Consider the following 17,743-nt stretch of genomic DNA (forward strand, 5'->3'; position numbering starts at 1 on the left):
ACATCGACCTGCCTAAACTTAAATTATACAACCAGTTAGCTTCAACTCTGAGGAGCCCCTCTTTCCCCACATTCGGCAGCCATCGCATGCGCTGTTGATCGTATCCCGTTCCGGGAGGACGTATCGGGATAACGTTGGAGCTTCCTAATGCAGCAAGAGGCGAAGGTCGCACTACATAATAGAATCAGATGAAGATGAGATACGGGAAACTCCCCTCACAAAAGTTAAAATGTCCTTGACAGCAATCCTCGACCACTCCGGCGTTCATTCAGACCGACCGCAAGAAGAAAGATGGCCATGAGGCGTTCTTGGTTCAAACCGCCGAGCGACAATGCCTCAGTCCCGGAGATAAGCCCAATCGAGCCATCAGAGAGTAATACAAGCTCGTCCGGGGAAAAGCAAGATGTGAAGAGCCGCGAAGTAGATGTGTCGCAAGCTACCCAGGACCTCATGAAGGTCAAGATTGCACACCAGTGGGACCCTAACCTGCCCCCGGAGAAAATCGAAGCCATCGACAAAGCCCTCAAGGATGGCGACACCGAAGAAATCCTCGCCGCCGATGCGTTGTTCTCGGAGGACTCGCCCTACGAGGAAGTCCGCGCTGCTGTGCGGAATACTGATGGAGAGGAGGTGGCTAACACAGTTCGCGCCTGGATCTTGGGCATGGTCTTTGTGACGATTGGAAGTGCTCTGAACATGTTCTTGAGCATGAGGTATTCACTGAGCCTGTCGATTTGTCCCTTCCATGGGGAATGGTGGTGGCGCTAATACGGGCAATCAACCCCCTATATCAGGAACCCTCAGATCAACTTCCCTGCCATCGTTGTGCAGTTGCTGGTCTACCCCATCGGCTGCCTCTGGGCGAAAATCGTCCCGACCAGGGTCTTTAACACCTTTGGTATGCAGTGGACCTTCAACACTGGCCCCTTCACTATCAAGGAGCACGTCGTCATCACCTTGATGTCCAATGTCTCCATCGGGTACGCTTACAGCACCGATGCCCTGGTCGCATTGAAAGGCAAGCCGTTTTATAACCTCGACATGGGATGGGGCTTCCAGCTGCTCTTCACGCTGAGCTCTCAGCTGATCGGCATCGGGTTGGCCGGTCTCTGCCGCCGCTTCTTGGTTTGGCCTTCGGCCATGATCTGGCCGAACCAATTCGCCAACACGTCCTTGTTCCACGCCCTCCACGACCGGAGAAAGAGCGATGGCAGCCAGTCTAATGGCTGGGTAATCAGCAGGTATCGCTACTTCTTCTATGTGCTCATCGCCATGTTCTGCTACTACTGGATCCCGGCTGTTCTCTGGCAGGGCCTGTCGGTGTTCGCCTTCGTCACATGGATCCGACCCGACAACGTGGTGCTAAATCAACTGTTTGGGGGCTTCACCGGCCTGTCGCTGATACCCATCACCTTCGACTGGACATACGTCACCGCCTACCTGATGGATCCTCTGCTGTCGCCGACCCACACGCACGTCAATGTGCTCGTCGGCGTGTTCATGTTCGTCATCATCCCGACCATCGGCATGGCCTATACCGGTTCCCTATTCGCGGATTACCTCCCCATAAACACCTCACAGACCTACGACAACGCTCAGGGCGCGTACAACGTGACCAAGATCCTGGGCGACAACTTGAGGTTCGACGTGGACAAGTACAAGCAGTACTCGCCCATCTTCCTCGCGCCGACCTTTGCCCTCAACTACGGCCTCTCGTTTGCAGCGTTGATCGCGGTGCTGGTCCACGTCGCGCTCTTCCACGGCAGAGAGATCTGGTACCGGTTCCGGACGGCGAGGGATCAAGAGCCGGACATCCACATGAAGCTGATGAAGAAGTACGTCGACGCTCCCGAGTGGTGGTACGGGGCGCTCCTCGTCATCGCACTCGGGCTCGGCCTCGCCACTGCCGAGGGTTACGACTCGCAGCTGCCGTGGTGGGCGTTCCTAGTAGCGAACCTACTAGCCATCGTCTTCGTAGTGCCGACCTGCACCATCCTCGCCGTGTCCAACATAGCGCTCGCCCTCAACGTGCTGTCCCCCTACCTGGCCGGCTTCATCATCCCCGGGCGGCCCATCGGCGTCATGATCTTCAAGGTCTATAGCACCATCACCCTGGGCCAGGCCCAGACATACAGCGGCGACCTCAAGATGGCCCACTACATGAAGATCCCGCCGCGCATCACCTTCTGGTGCCAGGTCATCGCGACCGTGTGGGCGTCGTTTGTGCAGATCGCGGTCATGAACTGGACGCTGGGCACGATTGAGAACTGCTGCGATCTGTAAGTCAATCTCTCTCCCTTTACCTTTACCATTACCTTTACCTTTACCTTTACCTTTACCTCAGCATCAAAATCTTCTAACACCCCATCAAAAAAACCAGCAAGCAACCAGCCCACTTCAGCTGCCCCAACGGCCGCACCTTCTTCTCCTCCTCCATCGTCTGGGGCGCCATCGGCCCGCAGCGCATGTTCGGCCCGGGCTCCATCTACGCGCGCTTCAACTACTTCTGGCTGGTGGGCGCCCTCCTCCCGGCGGCGCTGTACGCGCTCTCCTCCCCCTCCTCGCGTCTGCCGGCCAGCTTCCGCGGCGCCGCGGCGGGCCTGCACGCCCCCGTCATGCTCGGGGCCATGAACTGGCTGCCGCCGGCGACGCCGCTCAGCTTCTCGACGTGGGCGGTCGCGGGCCTGGCGTTCAACCGCGGCATCAGGCGCCGGTGGCCCGGGTGGTGGAGGACGTATAATTATATCACCGCTGCGGCGCTGGATGCCGGGCTGGTTATTGGGACGATTGTGGTGTTTTTCGCGGTCACGCTGCCGGATGTCAGGATCCCGCAGTGGTGGGGGAATGTGGGTGTTTATGAGACGGCTGTGAGTGGACCCCTCCCCCTTTTAACCACTTTTCACCCCTTTTTTTTCTCTCTCTTTTCTCTCCTTTTTTTTTCTCTTTTTTATCTCCTTTTTTTTTTTTTCTCTAGCTCATAGACTGTGCTATTGGATGTCTTTGCTGACATTTCTCGTGCAGGATGCCGCGTATACGGCGATTCTCAAGCTTGTTGGGGAGGGTGAAACCTTTGGGCCTGCTACGTGGTGATAACTCGAAACTACTAGGGAGGTGGCTTGGATGAACTGGATGGATTTTTCGGACACTAAGCTTATTTGTAGGTAGAGTGAAGTCGCTGTGACCCGGCCTAGATATATGCCTAAATATATTCCCAGATTACCTAGATTACTGGAATATGTCCAATTCAAATCGGCAGGTGGTGGCCGATACAGACATAAGAAAAATCAAACTTGCTGCCCTTCGCCAAGTTGGACACCAAACATACCCAAATCACCCCAATAATGCCGATATAGATTCTTACACCTAAGCCTAGTGTGTAAGTAAAGGCTGAGCCTCAGCAACTCCAAGTACCTTTCCCTCATCGAATCCTCGCCGCCATGCAATGTAGAAAAGAATACCCTGGACTACGGCAAACACTGCGTTGTCGACAGCGGTAAACCCGACAAACAGGTACCAACCATGGAAACCGGGAGGGTCCTTGGGATCCCCCTCCTGGTGCCAGTCGTAATAGGTAAACAAGTACCACGAGATAGCCACGGCTGGAAAGATAACAGCCTGTAAGAAAAGTCCCCGGAGGCTGAGAGCCGTCGCTTGCCGCCATTGCAGAAGCAGAGAGGCGATGCCTATCGCGGTGATGAAGTAGTTGACGTAGAAGAAGAGCACACCGTAGTACAGAGACTCTAAAAGGCCCCTATCCGGTCTGTCCTCTTTGAACGATGGGAATTGCGACCATAAGTATAGAACGAGGATGATGATGTATAATATAGTCGCGATATATTTGTGAAATGATGGTTGATCTGATGGGCATAGCAGGCATAAGCCAAAGCTAATTATTGAAAAGATAATCGTTAGCATTTTACCAATAATATTCTTCTAATCAAGGTAAGGCAAGATCAAGTGGGTGATAATTACAATGTTACAAAACAGAGCAGCACTATGGTAAGTTGGACAAAGTTGAGCCAGTCAAGAAGAGTTCGTGGGTTGCCATGGACAAAGTGCATGGTCCCGTCAAATTGTACAACGTAGGCATATCCTAGAAAGAACTGGTGGGTTGCGCTGACAAGGTTGAAGAGGATGTAGTATGGCGAGATGCCAGAGCAGTCATTGCGTGAGATGATCTGCTGGTAGTGTGGGAGAAAGGAGATGATGGTAAGGAGGAAGAGGAGACTGCCGAGAATCAGTGAGGTGTTAGCAGATCAATAAAGCAGGTAAGGAATATCGAAACAACTGACATCCTAACAATGTAGTCCCACATAATCGACTGGTAAACCGCGTCGGCTCCCTTCCAGCGACGGCGATAAATGTTGTGTGAATGGTAAACAGCAATATGAGGTGCTGGCGAGGGTTGAGTTTGACTTCGCTGACTTCGTTTTGCGTAAAGGATTGTTCCAGGGAGAAGAATAATCTGTCTCCGTTGCTGCCTAAACAAAACCAAGATCACGCCACATGAGAGTCTTCGAGGTCCAATTGGGAAGGTTTGCATATCTAACCCCGCTTTCATGAGGCCACCACTGCTCCATCGATTAGATACTTAGATGGAACGTGACCGTCATAGCTGTAGGTACCTATTATGGAAGAGTATCTATGACTTCTTGATTCAGAATGTTACATTATCACGCACAGACCTCCACAACTGGCAGCTCCAGGCAACATGGGCATGATACTCCCATCCGCGATCCTCAACCGCCTCGTCCCATGGACGCGCAGCTTATTATCAACAACGCCGCTCATTGCCCTCGGCTTCTTCGCCGCCGTCACCATGGGCAATAATTACTAGGCACAATACTATCCCATATCCAATCCTCCAGGTCCTCCCCCTCGACATCCAAACCAGTATTAGTCTCAAGTCGGCCATACGCCGCAAAGTCCTCGCTGGCGAGATACCTTCGCAGAAACTCAGGGTAGGGTCTGGGTCGGCCCGAGATGTATACTGCCTCCCGGTTGCCGTGGTGCCGTCGAACAGGATCTTCTACACCTTTTGGTCGATGATGACCTCGACAGAACGTGCCATTGTGGCGCCGACTTCAAGCTGTTGCCCCTAAATCGGGTCCGGTTTACTTCCGGGCTTTTATTATGCTCTTAGCACAAGAAGAGAACTATATGCCTGCGCCCAACCGCGTAGGTAGTTTCCTCCACACCCGCGTACAGCCTCGTACTTCCTCGCCCACTTCCAGCCCAGCATCTCCATGGGATGCAACCTTCTCTCCGCGTCTTACACGGGAGATCCCGACTTGCACCGGCCATGGCTGGTACCGCAGTCGCTCGCCGCGCCGTAGTCGCAGCAGGTCCCGGACGGGCCGCACTCGAAGGCGTGCGAGGCCACGCGCTTGGTCTTGACGGCGTAGGTGCCGGCGCCGACGACGCAGTTGCCGCAGTACACGCCCTGGGCCAGGCCCGTGACGCACTTGCAGCCGTTCGAGCTGCAGGCCCTGCCGAAGATCTCGGCGGGCTCGGCGGCGCGGGCTTCGACCGGCTCCTGGACCGCGGCGGCTGCGGCCAAGGAGGCGGTGAGGACGCAGAGGATTGTGGATGCTCGCATGGCTGACGGTGTAGGAGGCGGCAAATATGCGGAGGTTATGTTTTGCTTGCAAGGTGCTGAGCTGGTGCTGAGCAAGCGCTGGGCAGGTTTTGGTCTCGTGGGAAAGTGGATGGAGGTGTCGCGTGCCTACCAAGGCAAGGTGCCGGGACCTTTGGTCGCTTTATATGCTCGACATTGTGTCGCCTCTCTCCCGGCAATTTTATGCCCGTCTGACGGGCTGATATGCGCCGCCGAGACAAAGTAGCATGGCCATAATCTTGCCGAGGACGGATCTTCCGATCATCCTTGTGTTGCCGCTTTGGGGATGGGGTTTTGCCGTTTTGCGGGGAAGAGTCGCATTGCAGGTCTACAGGCTTATTCTAACCCGGTCTTCGGCTATAAGTGGCCGTCAGGGTAATAAGCAGTGGCAAATGTAACAGCAGATATTTACAGGTCAAAGCAGTAGCGACACCAGTCCACCCACGAAGATAGAAATGACTGAGGGCAAGATCCTAGGGAGTCTTTTAAGCGACGGCGGTATAGTAACGGTGGCGGGGAACAAGGCGGCGGCCGGCGGGGGTGGGGGCAGCGGGGGCGGCGGCAGCGGCCTGGAAATGGACGGCGGGATTGCGATACATTAGCGCTCTCGGAGGCATAAGTGGAATACCAGCGCTTGTCGTCCTTTGATAAGACCTTGTTGGTTGGCTGTTGGTTAGCCTTCGATCTACGCGAAGGAGTTGGCCATTCCACGCGGCTTGGCAATGGAAATGGCACATAATAACAACCCCCCTAGACACAACTAGGAAGCAAGTGAACGGTAATTACTTGATCAGCGCGAGATATAGAGGGGTATCTAACAAAAAAAGACCGATCCATCGTAACATCCACCGCAACAGGCATGTCTATTACATCCCCACTCCTCGTTTGCCACAAGTACTAGCTGACAACATTGATCCGAGACGGATACGTAATTAGAAAGTAAAATTTGGGCCTCACCGACATAGACGCCAGAACGGAGGCCACTTAGCCAAGGAATCCCTGTCCCGGCTCGGCCCATGTCTTACCCGAACGAGGAGAGACGAGTACACTCCTCAACTGCGATTCATCTGAATCAGCGGTACCTCACTCGAGGCTCAGAATGACTTCCACACTCCAGCCCGAGACAACCCTAGGAGAATAACGGGAGTCCAGGACTTCGAACACCGGATGTTCCAATACCCCCATTCTTTTTTGGGTAGGCAGGCTTCACGTGTCATCGTCCTCCCCGGAAGCCTCCTCGTCCTCGCCCACGTAATCCGAGCTCCCGCATTCCAAGCTCGCGATGTACTGCTTGACAAACTTCTTGTCCACGGCCAGGCCGGCGTACATGAGCGGCGTGACGGGCACAGGTGCCGCCCCCGTTGCGCGGCGGACACTGACCACGGCCTTCATGAACTGCAGCTGGCGGCCGGCCATGCGCCACACGAACGCCGGCTTGCTGCTGTGGTAGATCTTGAACGCCGTGCTGGCCTTGATCAGCGCCCAGGCGCTCAGCTCCGGGTCGGCGGCGTCGGGGCCCTTGAGCAGGTTGACCGTCCTCGAGTCGAGCTGCGGCCGGGACCGACCGGCGAAGGATGGTTCGATGGCGCACCACTTCTGGAACACGGTGTTGACCTTTTGGGGATACCGTATCTGCGCCCCGGTGCCTTTGTCTTTGTCCTTGGCGATTGTCTCGACCCAGGTGGCTAGGACCTCGGCGATGGAGGCCTTGAGCCCGTCGAGTAGGTATTTGCGGGACTTGGACGACCTGGTCCCCTCTTCGAAGTAGTTGCAATACTCCACGAGGTCGGGGTCCCAATAGTTTGCGCCAGAGTTCATGCTGTCAGCACTGGTTCGGGAGTCGGCTGGGCCAGGGTTCATTGCCCTGTGGAGCGCTGCGAGCTCGTGCTCGATCGTGGGCTTGGCAACGACGAACTTCAAGTGGTCGATGATATGCACATGCTCGCCCCTCCTCGGCGCCAGCTCTCCTTTGTAGGCAGGCTCGGGCAGGCTGTATCGCTGGCCCAGACCATCTTTGCGAAGGCGGTCCCATTCCTCCTCCCCGAACAAGATGCCTTGCTTCGGCTGGTCAACTAGACTGCTTAGAAGAGTGCTCAGAATCACCGCCGCCTCGTCATCAACCCTGTTTTTGTGGTAGCAGAGCCTCTCTTTGAAGTTAGTGCAGATTCCCAGGAAGCTCTGGCGCATGTTGAACTCGAAGCTGCGCTCAATCATCTCCCCGATGGCTTTGCGTTTAGAGCGGTGGTTCAGCAACAAATCTCCGAGCGTTGTCGTATCTTTTCGGATGTAGCTCGAAAGATCCGGGCTGGCAGGAACCTCGGCGTTGACGAAGTTGTCCACAATATCCGGGTCCCAACAAACCCACGCCCTGTCACCGTCATAGTCACCTCCGGAGAGCTTCTCAGCAAGCGGAATGTTGCCCTTGGACGAGAAGACTATGACGTCCTTGAGGGATTGCAACTCCGGCTTGAACACAGCCCGGACCTTCTGAATGTCGCTGATAAAATGGGCAGGGGATCTCGCAACGAGGACGTCCATGTCGTGGAGCAGCGTGCCTGAGAAGCCTCCTTGCTGGAACTTGGTCGAGAAACCGACATGGACCTCGCCTTCTTCCAAAACACCCCAGAAGTCGACCACCATATATATGTAGGCTGAGCGCCCGACGGCAATGTTTAGCTTGGTTTTTAGCAGATGGCACTTCTGTTCCTGGATCTTCCAAACCTGGTCTTGGAGGAATCGCTGTTCCATCGGGTGAAATCCGCCGTCAAGTAGGAAGCCAATCGTGTCTTCCATCTTCTCCGGCAGCCCTGCCAGAAAAGGGACTTGCCCGTGCTGCAACCGGAGCTGCCGGGTCGACGTGTTCTGAGCAAGCCATGACTTGAGCTCAAGGGGTCGCTTCATAGCACTCTTCTGAGTCTCCAGCTCATCTTGAAGCCCCTTGACCAGTATTTTGCCAATAACTTCGCGCATCAGTGGTTTATTGCGAGCCCTATCCTCCAAGACCGGCAGGAACTGGAGATTCAGCCCAGCGGATCTCAGCTCAGTCGCAGTGCCGTGGACTTCTAGCGTCCGCTGGTCGTCGTCGCGTTGGTCGCACTCCCATTTCCGCTGTGAAGGATAGGTCTCGAGCCAGTCCTCATGCCCGTCATCAGTCACGTCCACCAGCCACATCCCCTTTGCAGAGCCTAGACGCGCCTGGATCGCGGACGGGATGTCGTTAAGCCCCAGGGCGTCCCGGACTTTGCGAGCGACGCTGAGAGACATGAGTGCAATGCCATCATTCATCTCCTTGCGGATGGGAGAGAGCAAGTCACGCTCCCGATGGCGAATCTGGTGAGGCTCTAGAACCAGGATGGGGCGGGTCTTGCTTAAGCCTGAACCATGGAAGGGCTTAGCTCAACGTGGTGACCACTTAAGAGTCCGTCGCACTGCCTTACCTAATTTAATGCGAGAGAATAACTTTAGATACGACTGCTTCTCATTCTGGAAAAGATTAAGGAGCCAGTCGAGCATCCTGCAAACGCTCAAGGCAGTCATCGGGGTTAGCCGGCCACCCGCACCCGAACCCGGGGACCTCGGGACGAAACCGATGCCGTTCTCGGCAAAGAAATGGACTCTCTCCTGGTACACGGGCTTGGCGTCGGGCGATATACGGAGCTCCTTGGGCGGAGACCTATAACCTGCGTCTGAAGTGAAGAAGGCAGCCCATTCCCGCCCTACAATCGAGTGTCGCTTTCCGGTGATCCAGCGAATCAGCTCGATTGTGGACTCGCCCTTGAACGGAGGCTTCCGGGAACCCGGCGAGGGCATGATGACTTCGAGGAAACGATCGGGCCCAAAGTGCCTGTTGAGGCGGCATCCCAAGTCCAATTTCAACGGCTGCATCTGAATGAAGAAGGGAGGGCCGGTTTTGGCTTGATTAAAGTCTATCGACATGGAAAGAACAACAACCATGTCGCGTGATCGGAAGTCGCCTAGGCTGGCAGCCCAGGCATCGGTGCTGGGCTTCTCTGGAAAAGACTTGCCAGCAAAGTCAAGGTGCTGATACAGGCTTTTGCGGACATTCATTGGGGATCCTGGGTCCGCCCACGAAGGATCATATTGCATATTAAGGCCTCCAAGATCAACGCTGCAGTGGAGAGCAATCCGGGTAACCTCCCAAGCAACGGCAAGGGGCGCCTTGTGAAGCCATGGCGGGAAAGCGGCTAGTCGATGGTCAGAACAGGGCAATAGCGGCACCAAGGCACTGGCTAGGATCGTCCAGCAAGGAACTTACGCCACACGGATTTCAGTCGATCCTCGAGAGAAGCTAGCCCACCGACTGAAACGGTGTGATTGGTTTGTGGAGACGGCGTCCCATCATCAGACATTGGCATATCAGGCACGTCCGAAACACTTGGGGAGGTGGTGCTAGGGCCAGGCAAGCCCGTGATGTGCTGTTTTCCAACATGAGCAGTAACACGCGACGCATTTTGGTCTAGTGCTCTACCGTCTACCCTAGTCTCTTCGGAGCAGGAGACCGATTCGGCTAAGGCACGCAAGATTGAGGACGTTGGCCGGAAAGGGTCTTGGGAAGATGCATAGACTGCCAGTCTTTTCTTCTCTTCCCTGGTCGCCTCAACTGTGCTTTGGGTATCAGGCGGGGTGCCATCCTCCGAGAAGATCGAGGGGAACATTGACACCTTGCTGGTGTTTTCCGAGGCCCTGTAAAGGGACGTGTCAAGATTCCGCATCAAGGTTGAACGCGCCGTCAATGCCCCCGAGTTTGGCCTCGGATCTGGGAGCCTTGATATTCCAACCTTCTGCCGCACAGGTACCTCATCAATGGCGTCGAAGAGCTGTTGAGCCTCCTCCTCCTCCTCCTCCTGCTGCTGTTGTTGGCCACCTTTGACCCTCTTGATGGATCCATCTGGCTTTTCACGGGCCGGCCGCTTGGACTTGGACGGCGGCGAGACGCTCGTATAACCATCAGGCTGATCCTCGACTACCGGGGCCATTGTCAAGCGGGGTTGTTGAAGAGAAGCTTTGAGCCGATCGATGAGCCCCAACAGGAGTGTTTGCAGCTCAAGCCGCTCACCGGGAGAGCTAGCTCTGCAGGCATCAGTAGAAGAGGGCAGGGAATCGGGATCTGCCCTTGGCTTAGGCACCCATTTCTGACACGCCGCCTTGGACTCATAGTGGAAAGAATGAAGGACATTGGACAAGGCTGTCTCGTTTTGATAGTAGAGAAAGTGGATGCCTCTGTAGATCTTGTCGCAGAGGTCGAAGCCCGCATCAAACCTGGCGCGTTGTCTCCGATGGGACGGGGTGAGCGACTTGTCCGGAAGCTCAATGGCAAGATTATATTCGAGGTTGAGGTTGCAAATGATCTTGTCCACCGAATCGGGCCGGTTCTTCCTCGGTGTTGTCGGTTCGGGCCGGGCCGCAGCCATGCCTGCCTTAGCCTCGAGCGACTCTGCCTGAGGAATCAGACACCGAGAATGCGGACGATGCTCAGACGCAGGTATTCTGGGGCAGGGTGTTGCAGGTTCAGGCTAAAGTGGGACCAAGCACTAAAGCAAAGGACAAGCCAATGAGCTAGAATTGGGACGGAGATCCGAGACCATGGGACAAGTCCCGTTCCTAGTAACAGCCGTCAACAACGGGACCGAGAGCGCTAGGCAATTCGGCTCCAGGATGTCTGCACAGTTGGGACAGGATGAATTAGAACCATTGAACCGGGGATACCGATTCAACTTGGCCCGTTTCGCGTCGTTGGGCTGGGACGCGGCTATTAACTCAATCCTTCAGTTTGTCTTGCAGATAGATGCTTCCTATTTGGGAAAGGCGGGGTTCTCGGAATGCGGAGTAAATGACAATCCGGCTGCAACCCTGGAGCCCGAGTGGACCCGAGCCCGGCCTGGAAGGTCACATGCTGCGCTGCGTGATCTCGCGCCCCAAGGGAGGGTCGCGTATCTGCCAATCCCGAACTTCCGCCATCTTGATGGGAAAAGAGGGGTCGCCATCTCGGACTTCCATCGGTATTCAACCCTCCTTCTAGACGACTTTGGGCAATGCCAGTGTACATTGCCGTGGAGTATCGCTGTTAGACGTGTTTCGTATCCTCTTACGTGTCGAACTACCCAAGTCTCCCAGCCTCGTGCCCGCTTCTGCGTGCGGAGATGGCAGACCAACGGGAGAACCCCAGCTTCGGCGATCTGACTCCCGAGGAGGCGAATCGGATCATCCACGCCCACCGCAAGGTGCGCTATGGTGAGTAAAGTCCCTGACGAACCATATCATATATATCTCCTGTCACTGTTGTGCCACCCCAAGATCGAATGCCTCCCTCCCCGCCTCTCCCTCTCTCCCTGTCTCGCTCGGGCACAGTTGCATGTGGGTCGGGATCTCGGGAATCCAATACGGTGTTCCGGTATTTGACCAAGGATATTCTGGCTGATGTCCAGACCACAGGCACCGCCTGTTGGCCATGTAGGCAGCGTAAGGTGAAGTGCGACAACAAAAGTCCTTGCGACAACTGCGTGAGGCGTGAGCATGCCCAACTATGCTCCTATAAACCCAACAGATCAGCCGCCACCAAGAACAGCTCTAGCGGGCCCGAGACACCCCAGAGCCGCAAGCGAGAACATTCGCCAGATGAACAGGATCGCCGAAGCTTAAGCAACGACGCCACCCCAGACACCGGCATCAGGGTGTTCGGTAAGTATGCGAGGCCCCTCTCAACGGTTCTCTTGTCTCACATTCCATCCTACCAGAACCCGACTCGGTGGACGCCTCACGATACTTGGGTCAAAATAGTATCCCTGCACTCTTGAGGGAGCAGGCATCGCCCAACGAACCACAGAAGGGCGTCGATACCATCCGTCAAGACATGCGTTCCATCCTAGGGCTGGACAACACGGCCCCGTTCCCGTTGATGTCCGCTCGGCATCTTGACAGGCTGACTCAGGACATCTCTGCCGAGCTGCCATCGGACCGCGAGGTGATGAAGTGCGTCGGCTCTCCCGTGCAGCCCATCTCCTAGCTTTCCCGATTCCCTCAAAGTCGGCCATCACTAACCAGCCTAGGCTCTTCCGAACATACAAGGAGATCCCTCAGCCATTCTGGGGGTTCGTAATCGATATCGACGACCTCGAATCCAGGCTCATGATCTATCTCGAGGAGCGGGCCAAGAATGCAAGAGCATCAACCAAGGTGGCCAGACGGGTCTCAGCATCGTGGCTTGCTATCCTCTTTGCCGTATTGGCCGTTGGTTCTCAATATCACGACTCGCCCTATCACATCCGGACGCGAGACGCGCAGAAATACATCCAGATATCCTTCCACTTTCTCAGACTCGGCAACTTCCTTCTAAGGTGGGCGAACTTGGCCTGTCGATCGCCTCGGCTCAACCGTACTGATCCAAGCTTAGACCCAATTTCGACTCCCTCCAAGCATTGCTGATGACCAGCTTTGTCCTCCTCAACGACATGAAGGCTGAGGGATCCTGGGCGTTGTTGGGATTGACATGTCGGCTCGCGCAATCCCTCGGCCTCCACCGGCCTCAAGTGATCGACGGAAGGGAGAGTCCCGACGCGAGTAAACGAGAGATGGTCCGCCAAAAACTCTGGTATTGCGCACCCAACCGATATCTACATAATGCTCCTTCAACCCGACTAACCCGATATAACCCAGGTGGACCTGTATTTGGCATGATACCCTCACGTCTCTGTCTTTCGACCGGTAAGTCGAACCCATGACGCCCTTCATCAAACAGGGCCCGAAGACAACTAATATGGAACCAGCTCGCCGATGACAAATTTCCCTAGCTCATCCATCCCGCTGTCACCAACCGCCAACCAAGAAGGCTGGGCGTATCTCGAAATGATGATGCAGCTCTGTCAGATTATATCGCAACGCCTAAACCCCGATGCCGTCGCAACAGCCACCTACGCAGAGATTCTCGACAACTGTGAAGCTGTCGAGAACCTTCGGCACCATGTCGTACCGCAGCTACGGTCCAAGGAAGCATGCAAGTCGGCCCTTGATCGGCTGCAATACTACGCCATCCGGCTTCATAGCTCATTTGTTATATCCGTATGCTGCCGGCCAGCGCTTCGACGAGGCGACAGCAACAGACTGGAGGCTACACACAAGAAGTTCCTGGCGGACAAGTGCAAGGAGAATCTGACAGAAACGGTGCGCATGTTCCTCGCGATGCATCAGCTCTCTGTGATACCCACGCGTTCCTGGGCTTTCACGTACCACGGCCTATCGTCTGCGGTATTACTCGGCATCCTTTGCGAGACCAAAGCGGACCCGGAAGTCCGCCAACTGCAGGGAGACCTAATATCCGCCCTATCGGCTACCGCAGCGAAGGAGGCACACTCCCCGGAACCATACATATACAAGTCGGAGAGGGACATTGAGCTTTCAGGGCCATTGTCACGAGCCCTGACGGCACTAAAGAACATCTATGATCATGGGTCAGTAGTTGGTTCAGGAGTGAAGCTAGAGGGAAACAGCCTGCCGGGCTCAGGCGCACGCACACCGTTGCAAGTCGGCCAACTCTCCGGAGTGACCGCCGGAGCGGCCACCCCACAGGACCCGGCATATCGTGCCGGGCCGCAGCCCAACTTGGATCCGCACCAAAACGCCGCTCTGGCCATGGCCGAGATGCAGCAGCAAGCTGGCGCATCGATGCAAAACTTCGCAAAGTAGGTCATCCCCGAAGTGACCCAGTGTGAGTCTCATCACTTGGATATGGAGTCTCACTCACATTTATCGCAGCACCGGCATGCAATTTGTGCCACCGATACAGCAGCCAGCCATGATGCAGGACTTTGGCAACGTGGATCCCGCAACATACATGTCCCCAATGGACCTCTATGACTCTATATTCTGGGGTGAGTAACTGAGCAATGCTGGCTATGGCCGAGGTGCTGACTCGGTGTCGTCTAGAATCGCCCGACCCGTTCAACACCGAAGTAGACTCCATGACCTTTGACTTCCTCGCCCACCCTCCCCCTGGCCAACCGCAACAGCAGTACTACTTCTAGATCTCGAGGGACTCTTTCCACCTCATGTCTCTGGCATGGATCAGCATTTTCTCTGGCGAACGATTACGGCGCGGGTTGTGGTTCTTACTTGCTACGGATATGACTGTTATGTGTATTACGAGAGCGGGCGGGTCGGGGCGTCTATTAGGATCGATGTAGGCTATATAATGGTGTGGATAGGAACTTCTACGATGACAGATCTATGGTGTTTGATCTCTCGCTTCTGTTTTGAACTCAGTTGTCCGCCTAGCGAAGAGGAACGAACCCAGCCTCCGTTGACGATTTCGTGTCCGCCTCCGAGGAGAGCGGTGCCTACCTAGGAGGAAGGCAGGTCTAGCCACATCTGCTGCATGTATACCTTAAACTTGGTCTCAGGGTCACAGCCAACCTTCAATACAGGAATCATATAACAATCCCAGTGATGTGCAAGCAAGACCTCACTATCGCCGGCACGTGAGGATACTGTGGTACGTTGTACAGCTATGGGCCACCGTAGAGTTCCCTAATTGGCCAATTCCTAGGTCGCACCAACCACGGTGTCGGGACACGCTAAACCTTATCAGCGCGTCCATTGACCTGCGCGACGCGATTCCACATTCAATGCAGAGTCACTTTGCGGAAATTCTGGTCCGCAACCACGATAATGAGTGATTACGACTCGGGGGATGACCTCTTTGACGGGGTAGACGAGGCTCTGCTGCTCTCTGCGCCTGCGTCAAAGCGTGGTGCAGATTCGGCTGGCGACAGTGGGGAGGCTGCAGCTCAGAAACGGCCTAGATTGGATTCACATGCATCAGATGTCTCGGCAGATGCAAGGTCACAGTTGGCCCGAAGGATCCTAAAGGAGCGATTCGGATATGACTCCTTCCGCCATGAGCAAGAACAGGCCATCGCCAGCATCCTCGCTGGCCACAACACCCTGGCCATTTTCCCCACGGGCGCGGGCAAGTCCCTCTGCTATCAGGTAGGTATCGGGCTCCTTACTCCGGGGTTCCACACTGCAGTCGCGTCGGAATGGCCACTAACCCGTAGCCAGATCCCCGCCGTCGCGTTTGAAGAGCTCGACCGCCAGGATGGCTCAAGGGGCGCGGGGCAGCATGGCATTACCATCGTCGTGTCCCCCCTTATTGCCCTCATGAAGGACCAGGTCGACGCCCTCAAGCGGCGGGGCATACAGGCCGACTGCATCGACTCCACCAAGACCTGGGAGCAGCAGCAGGCCACCACCGCCGCGATGCGGAAGGGCGAGCTCCGCCTCCTCTACTGCGCCCCGGAGCGGCTGAACAACGAGGGCTTCGTCGAGGGCATGAAGTACGTCCCCGGGGGGATCCGGCTGGTCGCCGTGGATGAGGCCCACTGCATCTCGGAATGGGGCCACTCGTTCCGGCCCGAGTACCTCAAGGTCGCGCGCTTCGTGGACGAGATCCGCGCCGAGCGCGTCATCTGCCTGACCGCGACCGCGACGCCGAGGGTCGCCGAAGACGTGTGCAACGCTTTCGACATCGGCAAGTCGGCCGTCTTCCGCACGTCTCCGTACAGGCCAAACCTCCAGCTTCAGGCGAGGTCTGTCGCGAAGAAGGAGGAGAAGGATCGCCTGCTCGTGGAATTTCTGCGCAGCCATCCCGGACCCGCCCTGGTCTACGTGACGCTCCAGCAGCAGTCGGTTTCTGTGGCGAGCGCCTTGAAGAGGCAGGGGTTCAATGCCGACTCGTTCCATGCGGGCATGAAGGTCGAGGAGAAGCTGCGGGTGCAGGATGACTTCATGGCGGGCAAGATTACAATCGTCGTGGCCACCATCGCCTTCGGCATGGGCATCGACAAGGCCGACATACGGAATATCATCCACTACGACATCTCCAGCACGGTCGAAGAGTACAGCCAGCAAATAGGCCGCGCCGGCCGGGATGGTAAGCCCAGTACGTGTATGTACTTCATTTGCCCCGAGGACTTCTGGATCCGGGAGAACTTCGCCCGTGGAGACCTCCCGTCCAAGCATTCACTGCGTGGCCTGCTCCAGCAAGTGTTTAATGACGAGGTCGCCGCGCTCCCGGTCGGAGGGACCTTCAAACAGAGTCATTATCGGCAGAGTCGCGAGTTTGATATCCGCCCGAGCCCCCTCGCGATCATCTACGCTGCACTTGAGCTCCGGTTTGGGCTGATCAGAGCCATAACGCCCGAGTACAGCGAGTACAAATTTACTGCGACTTCGGCGTACTATCCCACAATGAAGAGGGATAAAGGGGCCGAGGGCAAAGCCATCTTCGAGGGGTCCAAGAAGGCGGTTAAATGGCACCAGGTCGACCCCGCAGCACTCGCCAATCAGTATGGCCTGCGCAGGACAGATATAGTCCGCCGCCTGAATGAGCTTCATGACCAGGGCATCATCGAACTGAAGGCCGGCGGTGTCGAGCCCCGGTATCGCGTCCTCAAGGCGCTGCCGAGGACGGGGGAGGAAATCGAGGAGCTCGTAGACATGCTCTACATAGACCTGCAAGGCCGGGAAAAGGATGCCCTCCGGCGCGTCCAAGACGTTGCCGCACTGATCACGGGCGAGAAGTGTTTCGCCATGGCTCTGGCGCAACACTTTGGCATGGGGCTCCCGGACGGCAGGGAGAAGTGCGGGAACTGCGTCTACTGCTTCACCGGAAAGGCTGTCGCCCTACCCCCGAGCCCGCCCCGGGCGGTCGATGTTGACGGCATCGCCAAGATCCTCGACGAGTGCGACGTGAGAGACGACCCGAGGTTCCTCGCGAGAGTGGCGTTCGGCATCAAAAGTCCGCGCGTGGCGCAGCTGAAGCTGGATAGGAAGGCGGTATTCGGGTCGCTGGCAAATCATGATTTCGATGTAAGTGTGTGCGTTTTACCTTTTGATGCTTTGATCTTCGGCTGACTGATGAGGAACAGTCTCTCATGCAGGTATTTACAAAGGTTTGTGCGGATATTACATATTAGGTACTGGGTAATCGAGGGAGGCAATCGAGGGAGGCAATCGAGGGAGGCAGACAGATACAGCCACGACTCCCGAGGAAATGAAATCGAGGCCCAGAGCGCATTCCATGTCGGCCAAGCCGAACTTATTAATAAGTAC

The 17,743-nt window shown here is 56.0% G+C and overlaps 7 protein-coding genes across 7 annotated transcripts; 3 read left to right on the plus strand and 4 right to left on the minus strand.

The window, feature by feature from the left end:
* The first annotated feature begins 110 nt into the window (after positions 1 to 110).
* Positions 111 to 3,230, plus strand: QBC33DRAFT_244225 (OPT family small oligopeptide transporter). Its single transcript, XM_060422935.1, has 4 exons — positions 111 to 713; positions 795 to 2,279; positions 2,381 to 2,867; positions 3,022 to 3,230. Exons 1-4 carry the CDS (start codon positions 292 to 294, stop codon positions 3,088 to 3,090), a joined length of 2,463 nt encoding a protein of 820 aa, XP_060279639.1. The 5' UTR covers positions 111 to 291; the 3' UTR covers positions 3,091 to 3,230.
* On the minus strand, positions 3,123 to 4,602 carry QBC33DRAFT_549651 (uncharacterized protein). The gene is made up of 3 exons (XM_060428983.1): positions 4,293 to 4,602; positions 3,973 to 4,227; positions 3,123 to 3,886 (listed from the first exon to the last, which is right to left on the minus strand). Exons 1-3 carry the CDS (start codon positions 4,559 to 4,561, stop codon positions 3,370 to 3,372), a joined length of 1,041 nt encoding a protein of 346 aa, XP_060279640.1. The 5' UTR covers positions 4,562 to 4,602; the 3' UTR covers positions 3,123 to 3,369.
* A 670-nt stretch (positions 4,603 to 5,272) lies between these two features.
* On the minus strand, positions 5,273 to 5,599 carry QBC33DRAFT_562760 (uncharacterized protein; the record flags this gene model as incomplete). Its single annotated transcript, XM_060430231.1, has 1 exon — positions 5,273 to 5,599. The coding sequence occupies one exon, from the start codon at positions 5,597 to 5,599 to the stop codon at positions 5,273 to 5,275; it is 327 nt and encodes a 108-aa protein (XP_060279641.1).
* An 812-nt stretch (positions 5,600 to 6,411) lies between these two features.
* Positions 6,412 to 9,822, minus strand: QBC33DRAFT_549658 (RNA dependent RNA polymerase-domain-containing protein). The gene is made up of 2 exons (XM_060428984.1): positions 9,055 to 9,822; positions 6,412 to 8,991 (listed from the first exon to the last, which is right to left on the minus strand). Exons 1-2 carry the CDS (start codon positions 9,722 to 9,724, stop codon positions 6,824 to 6,826), a joined length of 2,838 nt encoding a protein of 945 aa, XP_060279642.1. The 5' UTR covers positions 9,725 to 9,822; the 3' UTR covers positions 6,412 to 6,823.
* Positions 9,386 to 11,402, minus strand: QBC33DRAFT_244290 (uncharacterized protein). Its single transcript, XM_060422936.1, has one exon. It carries the CDS (start codon positions 11,047 to 11,049, stop codon positions 9,868 to 9,870), a length of 1,182 nt encoding a protein of 393 aa, XP_060279643.1. The 5' UTR covers positions 11,050 to 11,402; the 3' UTR covers positions 9,386 to 9,867.
* Positions 11,403 to 11,595: 193 nt separating this feature from the next.
* On the plus strand, positions 11,596 to 15,062 carry QBC33DRAFT_549664 (fungal-specific transcription factor domain-containing protein). Its single transcript, XM_060428985.1, has 9 exons — positions 11,596 to 11,869; positions 12,071 to 12,316; positions 12,373 to 12,607; positions 12,685 to 12,972; positions 13,029 to 13,226; positions 13,292 to 13,339; positions 13,402 to 14,313; positions 14,387 to 14,502; positions 14,558 to 15,062. The coding sequence occupies exons 1-9, from the start codon at positions 11,779 to 11,781 to the stop codon at positions 14,653 to 14,655; spliced, it is 2,232 nt and encodes a 743-aa protein (XP_060279644.1). The 5' UTR covers positions 11,596 to 11,778; the 3' UTR covers positions 14,656 to 15,062.
* QBC33DRAFT_549669 (ATP-dependent DNA helicase) lies at positions 14,926 to 17,714 on the plus strand. The gene is given in 2 exon segments (XM_060428986.1): positions 14,926 to 17,631; positions 17,645 to 17,714. The coding sequence occupies 1 exon segment, from the start codon at positions 15,299 to 15,301 to the stop codon at positions 17,543 to 17,545; it is 2,247 nt and encodes a 748-aa protein (XP_060279645.1). The 5' UTR covers positions 14,926 to 15,298; the 3' UTR covers positions 17,546 to 17,631; positions 17,645 to 17,714.
* The last annotated feature ends 29 nt before the right edge of the window (positions 17,715 to 17,743 follow it).

Source organism: Phialemonium atrogriseum, assembly GCF_030411735.1.
Source record: "Phialemonium atrogriseum strain 8032-3 unplaced genomic scaffold QBC33scaffold_31, whole genome shotgun sequence".
In the NCBI taxonomy this organism is placed as follows: domain Eukaryota; kingdom Fungi; phylum Ascomycota; class Sordariomycetes; order Cephalothecales; family Cephalothecaceae; genus Phialemonium; species Phialemonium atrogriseum.